Source organism: Pholis gunnellus (assembly GCF_910591455.1).
Source record: "Pholis gunnellus genome assembly, chromosome: 3".
Lineage (NCBI taxonomy): Eukaryota > Metazoa > Chordata > Actinopteri > Perciformes > Pholidae > Pholis > Pholis gunnellus.
In genome coordinates, this window is record NC_136529.1 from 21,829,829 (window position 1) to 21,840,824 (window position 10,996).

At 43.1% G+C, this 10,996-nt stretch overlaps 1 protein-coding gene across 1 annotated transcript; it reads left to right on the forward strand.

Moving 5' to 3' along the window:
* Positions 1 to 1,101: 1,101 nt before the first annotated feature.
* On the forward strand, positions 1,102 to 2,658 carry LOC306694166 (G-protein coupled receptor 22-like; the record flags this gene model as incomplete). The annotated part of the gene is made up of 1 exon (XM_079156899.1): positions 1,102 to 2,658. The coding sequence occupies one exon, from the start codon at positions 1,102 to 1,104 to the stop codon at positions 2,656 to 2,658; it is 1,557 nt and encodes a 518-aa protein (XP_079013025.1).
* Positions 2,659 to 10,996: the final 8,338 nt, after the last annotated feature.

Consider the following 10,996-nt stretch of genomic DNA (forward strand, 5'->3'; position numbering starts at 1 on the left):
TAGTCTCTATTGCATGTCTGCAAAAGGTAGGAACTCACACAAAACACTTCCTTAAAATGAAACGCTTTGTCATCGTGTGAGTCAAAAACAGTTTTTTCAGTCATCTCTGGAAAGGTTTCTTATGTACTACACTCTGTTTTGTTATTTTTTTGTACTGACTGCTTACTGGAGTACAGCAAGTAGCAAAGTAGCAAAACTGACATTCTTCAAGAATGTAGGTAAAAGTTTACTGCGAAAAGACAATACTATAGTACACAGTAAAAGGATATACACATTTGTACATACACAGTAAATGTATTTGTTTTGCATGTAACATATTGTATAATAATGATATAATATTAATATTTATGGAATACACAAGTATGTCTGACAGATTTTGATAATTGAATGTCTGCTTTTGCATGTGATGGCTCAAATGATGAAAGAAAGTTATGGAAGTTTTTGACAATTTAGTTCAGTCATATCAGTTTTTATCAGCAAGCTATGTAGTTAATGTGCAAATTATTCTCTAGACAATTCTTCAAAAGAAAATGTGCGTGTGTGTCAAAACACGTTGGTTTTTACTGATTCACTGAGAGGGCAAGTGATTGGTCTGATTACTTATCTTGATTCAAATGCCCACTCCCAAGAGCTCCAGTACACGTAAGCGATGGCCTGTTGTAGGTTCTCACAGCTTGTGGGCAGGTCTCAGGCTGTGGCTGAGCCAAAACAGTAATCAGAGATACTGGAAGGAGACAGATTGAAGGCTGGCCTGATGCATAATGCACCTGTTCAATCTGCAGACGCTGGGAATGATGCATGCTTATTTATAACAATTGATCGTATGGCAGGTAGATAGATAGACAATGTCTGTTATGATCTCTGTGTCATAACTTTTCTATCCTAGGTAATGTTGAGATGTCTGACTTGCTATGAGAGAGAAAATGTGTTTTGATTGGCTCCTCCCCAGTTCATTTTTCATCTGTATGAATTGTGCTTCTGTCTCCGCAGCGCTGTCATCAAGCTGTTATTCACCGCTGCATCATGGAGGCTCAGTCGGGTGCATCATGGGAGCTCATCAACGGCGTGACAAATACAATATATGAGGGCTGAGAGGTCGTCATGGAGACGGACAGCTACACCTCAGGCCCAGCCACCACTGACTGGGGTGGGACGGTGGCCGGCCTGGAGGGGATGGGACTCCTTCAGGAGCAGGGAGGGGGGGGCTTGGCCAGCGGCCCGGCGTCCTGGTACACGCCATACTCGCTGGGCTTCCAGGTGTCGCTCACCTCCTTCCTCATGCTGGAGCTGGTGTTGGGTTTCAGCAGCAACCTGACGGTGCTGGTGCTCTACTGCTCTCAATCCAATTTAGTGGACTCGGTGAGCAATATGGTGACTGTGAATCTGCATGTGCTGGATGTGGCGGTGTGTGTGCTGTGTCTGCCCCTCACTCTGGTGGTTGTGCTGCTGCCTCCAGGACCAAACATGGCCCTGCTCTGCTGCTTCCATGAGGCCGGCGTCACCTTTGCCAGCATAGCCACGGCCATCAACATCCTGGTCATCAGCTTGGACCGATATGACATCTCAGTGCGTCCGGCCAACAGGCTGCTGACCACACGTAGAGCAACGCTGCTCCTGGCTGCCGTTTGGATCACCTCAGTAGCTGTGTTTTTTATCCCGTTCTTGGAGGTGCAGTGGTCCACCAGTGCAGAAGGAGCAGACGAGAGAGGGCAGGTGACACCCTTGTCGTTGTCCTCGCATGGTATCAGTGCCGCATTGGCGCCAGCGTGGCGTAACCAGACACTGCTGTGCGTCGGTGGGCAGGGCTTCCACACAGGTCTGGCTATGTACTACCATCTTATCCTGCAGGTACCCATCTTCTTCACCACAGTGGCAGTCATGCTCTTCACCTACTCCAGAATACTGAGGGCTTTAAACATCCGCATTGGCTCCCACATGAAAAAGGGTCCGCGGTTCAGGGGCCCTTCCGGCAAGGGGCAGGAGGGGCCCCACAAGAGACAGAAAAAACAGAAGGCGGGGCTCAAAATGAACGATGGTGGGCAGGTAGGAGGGGAGCAGTGCACCGCAGATGGTACCAAACAGCTCTGCCACCCTCCACTCATTCCTTCCCCCTCCCCCACTCCCACGGCCACCTCCCCCCCTGCCCTGTCCTCCGCCCCCCTCGTGACCTCTGACACAGGCGCTGCGACCGCCATGCCCACCACCATGGGTGTCCAGGCCTCCGTGTCTGCCATCATTGCCCTGAGGAGGGCAGTGCGGCGACACAGGGATCGGAGAGAGCGACAGAGGCGGGTGTTCAGGATGTCCCTCATCATTATCACCACGTTCCTGTGCTGTTGGGCTCCCCTCTCCGTGACCAACATGCTAATCTTGGGTATAGGCCCCAGTGACGCCTTGGTCAGCCTACGCCTCTGGTTCTTGGCCCTGTCGTACGGCACCACCGTCTCCCACCCTCTGCTCTACGCCTTCACCCGACAGAAGCTGCGGCGTGCCCTCCGTACTAAGGTCAAGAAGAGGGTGGTGTCCCTGCTCCAGGTAGACCCTTCACCAGGGGGCACCGTCATACACAACTCCTGGGTGGAGAACAGAAAAACCAGCCGGCAGGTGCGGCTGGAAGCAAGCGAAGGTACTGACCGCTGCCTGGCAGAGGTCCTGTGAGACTGACACCCATGGGCCAGGCTAGTTATTAGTAGTAATTAAAAATAGAGTCACAGGTGTGCTCTGTTATTAAGCTCACTGGTGCGTGAAGCCAGTGTAATAAATAAACACATATCCACCTCTGGGAGATGTTTTAATGTAACCACCAAGCCCATGCTAAAGACAGCTAACATTCACAGCAGGGAGAGCAGGATGCTGTCGGAACACAGGTTCTGCGGCTGAAGAAAATCATACAACAGCACACACACCCGTGTATATAATTTGCACTCTGTCAAATGGTGAAGTCTGTTCACATATGCAGTTGTATGATAGAGCAGTCTCCTAGTGGTGCTTACCTAACTGCTCCAAAGAATGTGTTTAGCCAGCAGATGATCTAGTCTGCCACCCACTCTAATGCTCCAAGGCAGCTTTAAAAATAAAGATTTGATACACTTTGAACAAATAAATACTCAAAAAACTCTTTGAATGTGTTTGATATTGTCTCTGTCTTAGTTCTGCTCTGATGGTATGATGTCTATTCTGAACTCAAAGGGGAACATGTTGGATATTTATAAGCAAGACACGATATGAGGATAAGATGTAAATGTGCCAGGGTTTAATCAAATGCAGTTTTGCTTAAAGCAGTTATTAAACGGTCAATGTTACAGTGTTTACAAGAAATCTTGCAGCGCTCTTTTGTATAAATGCAGCTCTTTTGCTCCAAAATGGTGTAATGTCTTATTGATGTTTTGCATATACTGCTTGGAGCAGGTAGGTACATAGATTGAAGTCAACATTGTGGGAAATAGGCTCATTGGCTTTCTTGCAGAGAATTAGATGAGAAGATTGATACCACTGATACACAGGAGAGTGCTTTCAAACTTCTCATCTAACTCTCGTCAAGAAAGTCAATAAGCCCCTTTCCCAAAATGTCTAGCTAGTCCTCTAAATAGTAAAAAAGAAATCTATTTTATTGTATTAAATGTTGACAGACTTATGGGTAAAGTCAACTGGTTGTGCTGAATTAGCTAGTCAGAATGACACCTTAAAATCGACAGGTGACCTTTCAATATAATGCAGTCTCATCACCAAAATCGATATTTGCAAAAAATAACCATAGAGTTCAACGAACACCTCTCTGAAACATTCTCAACACAAACTGAATACGTACAGCCTTAAGAAAAGTAGTAATCTTTGTCGGTCTGTTGTTTTGGATTGCATTATATTTAAGGTTCCGGCATGCTAAAAGCATGCAGTTCTCTTTTGAAATACCATTTATGTACATGTAAATATTGACCAGGTCAAAACGTATTTCATGTGAAATCTACAATACAAGTCACTAAGACTGTATGTGATTATAGATTTAGAGGAGTGATTCAGTTGCGGCCGGCTCGTCCAAACATGTGGTCCCGTGGGTCAACTCAACCTTAGTGCACAGCAACACAAGAGAGTAACTGTCACTGCAGCCGAGCGCTGACCGACTGTAGGATTCTTAATAGGACTTGTGTGTGTGTGTGTGTGTGTTCACTGCACTGATGCCGTACTCACAGTGAGGCCACGTGATTCATCTCACACACACAATGCATTCTTGAATGTAAACACATAAAATATTATATTGTATGTACAGCAAGAATATGCTATCTTTATAGGTTTTCTTCATGGTGGTGTTCTTATGTGAATGTATCACCATGCAATGTTGGAATTATATCAATAAATATGAAATACTGAGGTCTGGATTTGCTGCTTTTTTCCCCCCCTGTGCTCATGACTGTATGAATTCATACAGCCCTGGCCTTGGGTGGAGCTGTCACAACAGTTTCCCCCTCTTTACAACCTGCTGTGAGGGGAACAGCATGAGGACAATGTACACCACTGTCCATATTGCTCACATGGTTATTTCCTTGTTACCAGAAGGGACACACGCGGTGATATCCTGCTGAGCCAAAGAACGCCTTGTCCTCTTGTTGCAATAAATAAAGATATGCTCGTGTTCAATATGTATTGCTATTCTCTGCGGTCTGTGTTGGGCAGCGACGGCATGCTGTATGATAAACTGTTTGTGCATTTATAACTATCAGAAAGCAATAATAAAGTGAGTAGGTGGTGCGATTTGTATGTTAATTTTAGCTTTGTCTTGTTACTGTTGGCATGGTGAAGTTAAACTCCACTGTTGAACCGGTTTCATACTTTCTGATGAGAAGCCATCCTTCTGTTGAATCCTGTTTCAAGTGGGTGCATCCGCGTTCACAACGGGTAGGCACGAGCACCTCCAGTACCTGCCAGTGTTCATGTCCTGCTCCTCACAATGAGCTATACTGTACGCATTTAGTTGAAAAGCTACCGGCATGCTGTTTGAAAACTTTGCGTGGGCTCTGCGTTGCGTGGGAGGAAGGTGATACAGACCTCTGCAGTATGGGAAAAAGAAGGTCATCCATGTGGGATGAAGCCCGCAAGGCAAAGTAACTCGGCAGCACTTAATCCTAACCAGAACCATCAGGAAACTGCTGCTACTTTTGATGATTTTTGATATTTGGTTAAAGTCAAATCACATTTAAATAATAGAAAAAAGAATTAGCCATTTGGACATTTGAATTAATGATACATATACATCACAATACAAGATCTACCTCTGCGGTTGTTATCTAACATTACATCTTATACCTGTGCAAGTTGAAGTTCAGCTGAGAGAGCACTGGACTGAAACATTTTATAGTTGCATTCCATTCAAGCCATTGTGTCACTGCCTTCAGAGTAAAGACACCAATGAGTTTGAGAAATGATTTCAAAAATGTTTGTATATACGACTTTACTCAACACAATTAAATAAAATACATGTTTGTGGATAGTGAATTATTTGTGGATCACACATTTGTGGACCGTCTTCTGTGGGTCACAAACATTAAATTCCGATGAAAACTTCCATTAATTACAGGCAAGGATAAATACAAGCAAACACAGCTCTCAAACAGGTCTTGACTTCTCACTGCAGCTTGTTAATCAACAACGTAACGCAGTGCTCATTATGAAAGGTTGCTAAAATTGACACGTAATGCTCAAAAAACGAATCCACAATTTTTACAAGATTAATTGCTATAAACTGTCCATATACATTTATATTTAGAGTAGAGATTGAACAGTGAAACCATACAAAGAGAACAGAGTATTAAGCTGTAAGGTCACATGTGCAGCTGTCTTACTGTCAAATGACACAAACATTACGAGAGAAGCACAAGGTAGTCTAGTGAGGTCATGTGAGGTATTTTCTGGAAAGAAATGGTTTCACAGGACTTTAAAGAACTTCAAGGTTTAATCTCACTCAAGCAAAACTCCCAAACTCCTTCGATGTTCAAAACTGGAAGTCTGTCGAGACGTGAGAACAAGAAAATCATTCAAAAATACAATGAGAAACAATGAGAAACAATTTTGGGTTTAGGACTGTTGTTAATGTAACGATATAGGACCTAAAAGCAGAAAGAAAGGAAGATCCCTTTGATGTAAATGTGTTACAATGGGATAAAATCCAGGAATTATGAATACATTTATGAATAACACAACATTTGTAATAAACAAATCTGAATAAACCTACTATACTATGGGCTATGTTTGCATTCTTTGCATGGCTTGCTTGTGTGCTGATTTTATAACAGCAATGCTTTCTTTTTTTTTTACAGCTGAATGATAAAGGGTACATGTAGTACTAAGACGGAGCAGGGAAACCCCACTGTGAGGCGAACAGCATGATGACAATCTCCAGTACTGTGCATCAAAAGCTCATATGATGATGCATTAGCTGAAGGGCCACTGGCCAGATCCTGCTGCAGCGCTCATACAAACAACCAGACATTGTTGTGGTGAATTTAGACACCATGAATAACTGTAATCATAATCTGTAACACTGAATTACATCAACTCAGACTGCTGAGTGAAAATGCCTATAAATATTATTAGGGCCAGTCTGCCCTCGATTTTAACATCTGCCACACATCTGTAAGGGCTCTTGCATCATGACTGACTTCTTCCATCATGGACTCCATGCTCCCTGAACGTGTGGCTGCATCTTGGCAATATTCTGCCCAGTTTCTGCCACAGTCTTTTCCCAGCCTGTCAACAACCTGAGATTTGGACTTTACGTTATGAAGAATTCTAACTTGGAAAAGGACAGCTAGAGGTCCCTGTTGGGGTAGCTTGACTAAATGTAGTGTTTACAATAGACGTTTTGGGGTCATAACTTTAAAGGGTCACATTTATTTTCATTTCTTTCTCAATTTGTACAGCACTCAAGTCAAGTTAACTCAAACTTTAACATCATCGTGTCTGACTCTGTGTGCAGTGCACCGGCCTCTGTATCTATCGCAGAAACTGCATCTAAAAACCCAATAAGGTGACTCCTCATGAAAGCCAAGATAAAACAATCATAATAGGCGTGTGTTTGAATTTATATGATGCACATTTGTGTGTGTTTTATAAAAACCTTAACTCTACCCAGGACGTGCCATACAGTGCATATTACGGCATATTGCACCACACTGCAAGAGCAACTTGCAAATATATCAGAGGCCATTTGTTCCTTCTAATTAAGGAAACCGTTTTGTAGACAAAAGATCAAAAAGCTTTCAAATATTTGTAATTTATCATGAGGGACAATAATCAAAACATTCCCTACTGTAAATAAGGTAAACAATATCCTGAGCTAGACTGACCTCTGGTGGGTCGACCGACAAATTACATGAAAAGGGTGATCAGCCCCCTTCATCCGCCGGAATAGCTCAGTTGGGAGAGCGTTAGACTGAAGATCTAAAGGTCCCTGGTTCGATCCCGGGTTTCGGCAGTGACCTGGTTCGTTTTGAGCGCAAAAGGTAAATGATTGTGTCTACATCATGGGCAATTGTATAATTGTACTGATATACAATGCAAAAAATAAACAAATAGATAAATATTTACTGTATTGAATAAATTAAAACCTAAACGGTGCATCAATTGATACATATATTTCTACATTTTTGTTCACTTTCATTTCTGTATTTCTGTGTCCTCATGTTAATGAGGTAGGCGGTCCTAACCTCATGCAATATTTGGTAATTAGAGGATCCAGACAGAAACGAGTCCTAGCAAATCTTCCCCAGTCAGAAAAACTAGCTTAGTGACGGCATGCACCTTAAACGTTGATTTGTAGTCTGACGATACACTGAAAAGAAGAGTAAAACTAGTTAGTAGTGCACAATATAACATATTTACCTGAACTAGGAAGCCATGTAGTTTTGTTTTTGTGCAGAACAGAGGACCTCAAACGCACTAAATTCACCTCCAACGCAGTCACACAATGTGAAAATCCCAGTGGACGGTAGGTTTCTGCAGGGAACAGTTTTTAATGCTAAATCCCTTGTGTAGACTAAAGTAGTATCGCCGCGTGTTGAGTGATTTATTCAGGCGTGCTGTGCATCAACAGATCACACACTCCTGTAAAGTGTGTCCCTTCCTCTGTCCCCGAGATGATGTAAAGTTGGAGTGCAACGCGCTAATTATCGTAAATTATTTGAAATCACTGAACGATTAATTGACGATTAAATGAGCTATAGCCAACTTCATTATACATACATATACATTTAACAGCCAGCAGATGGCAGGACTCATGCAGAGTTTCAGCCCACTGAAGAAGACTGTGAAACACTGCAACCACAGACACTAACAATAACTGAAGTACATTGATTGCTGCACCTGCATAGACTGTGCATGCAGAAGTAGCTCAGTTATCCTGGAAAGGCGGTAGCTTGCTGAGGTGCATCCAGATGGTCGGTCACACACATACTACACACTGCTGTAAGAGCAAATGAGCAAATGCATTTTGAGCGTTTTGATACTTTGTTTTTATTTTGTTAGAGTGCAATACACAGGTATCCATTGCATTTCAAATGACACAACTGTAGGTCAGGTTTGAGAAGGCTTCAAAATGAAGAATTCTACTTTTTTAGACAAAACACATTTTTTGTTTGTTTCTGTGCATGTATTAAAGTGGGTTGTTTGTTGTTATAGGCTAAACGCACATTTGACAAGAGGAATAACTGAAGAGTTGAACAAGTCAAGGTTAACAACGGATAATGATAAACATTTCATCCAGGTACGTATATATTTTCATATTAAGTAGGATCTGAAACAGCTGATATAATGCCAGTATAAATACATGTATGTTAATGAGATGGGTGTGTATAATTATTTAATTTTTTTCACTGCTTATAAGTTTAAGTGATGGATAAAGAAGTAGCCTAATGTTATACCAGCTAGCAAGCCACATTGAGGATTTAATAGAGACAAACATTGGATATCATTTGGTTCAGTGTGTTTCTAGCTGAAACACTTTGGTGCAAAATAAGCACTTATGTAACAAAACAAACAAACAAAGTTCAGGCCACATCAGGCACAATATCATGCCAAGAGAGCCTCAGCAGGACTGCATCAGGTTTCGGGGACCTCCTATGGTCCACCATCTCTCAGTCGTTCTCACCTGTCTGAGTGCCAGCTGAGGCGTGTAGAGGCCAGAGAGAGGCTCGGTCCAAGAGAAGCAGGTCCAGGCCGCGGGGGCGGCAAACAGGTCACAGATTTGCGTCATTCCCATTGAAACCTGAATGAATGACCAACCGGCTTTCTGGGGCGATGTGCTAATCAGCAGTGCATTGATAATGAACCGACCGAAAGCGATTCAGAGAACTAACAATGTGGAAGATTGTCAGGAGGGGACAGAAAAGGTGTAAAATGTCCTGCTGAGCTGCAGGGTTGTGAAGAAACCATTGTGTGTGTGTGTGTAGTACAGCTTGTTCCTGGAACTTGTTTGCTTTCAAAGGGAGAGCTTTAAAAGTGGCCATAATAAAATTAGCTAATACTCGATTGATCAATAAGATACCTCTATGCTACAAAACCCTCCCACAGCAACATGAACATATTTTTCCTAAAAAGAAGGTTGTTTTTTTTACACTGCAGTTATGTAATGTTGCCTGTACGCCTGCCTTTGAAACACACAATTGTGTTTGTGTGTTTGAGGTGTTTGAGTTTCAATCCACCCCTGAAAGCACATTAGTCGACAGAGATTACAAAGTAATTGTTTCCTCTTGTTTTCTAATAGATGTTCTGATTTCTCATTTATTGCTATGTAATTTATTTCTGTTGGTTATGCAATCTCTCTCTCTCTCTCTCTCTCTCTCTCTTCCCCCCTTTTGAGTTTTTCCACAACTGTAGTTTGGTTTCCTGGTGGCTTTGTTCCCACTGCTCTTGGAGACTTACAAAAATGCCTTAAGATGCCAGTCAAGCCCTGAACCAATTCAATTAGATGGTTGAATGAAATCTGCAGGTGGAGAACGGTCCAGACAGCCGGACGGATTCATGGTTGCGTAGAGAGGATGTTTTTGCTCTAATCTCTATTCATTCCAGTTCCACTTCCAAGAAGCTCCCACAGAGGCCGCGGCCAGTCTGGCACTGCTTGAAGGCTTGCATAACTTCTACACAGCAAACTTTCTCCCCAGTTACGGCACCACTCTCTGCAGGGCGATCTCTCTTCCCAAAACAGGCGGCGGTGCTCCCTGTCAGGACGCTCTCTGCAGTGCAGGTGCATAAAGACTTCAGCACCTTGACGGGCAGCCTGGAGTCCCTGAGCAGTGATTGAGACTCTGACGGCTTTCTTTACGAAGGTGATGATGCGAGAGGATCAAAATGAATCCTCTGACGATGCAGACACCGAGGTAACTGGCGCTGTCCACCCTCTTATCTGTCAACTGATCTCTGACAACTCCTGAGGGACATATCTGGCTCCTTAGCGGCTGAATGATTTGCATCAATGTATCGCTGTCTGCTGTTTGGTGCTAGGCTACCCTGAGTTTATTTATTTGAGCTTTTGGCTGAAAACACCTGCTTTTTGCATGAGGAAACAGCTCAAGCGATGTTAAACATGCCCTGGCCTTCCGTGGCGCTGCAAACAGTTCTTAAATTTCCGCTGCTATACACATTCTTGAGTGCTCACAAAGTATGAAAGGTCAAAAGGAATCCACCGCTGTTGGATTCCTCAAGCCGCTGTCATCACACACCAAGTTGATGAACGAGTTCAACCACCCGACCCATCCCAGGTCTGTGACAGAAGAGATGGCTCTGTTCTGTCAGTCACTTTCGTTTCTGTCCGAGTGTCTTAAAGGGCCCATATTGTAGAAAGTGAGCTTTTCTTCCTTTTTTGATCATAAAGTACATACTTTTATTGGTTTGTTATTTATTCTTTGCATGTTGGTTTTGATTTTGATGGTAACAATGCAGCTAAGGTTAATCAAGTATTTTTTTTATCTGTCAAAAGTGGCATTTGGTAAAAAATATAAGATTTGGCACA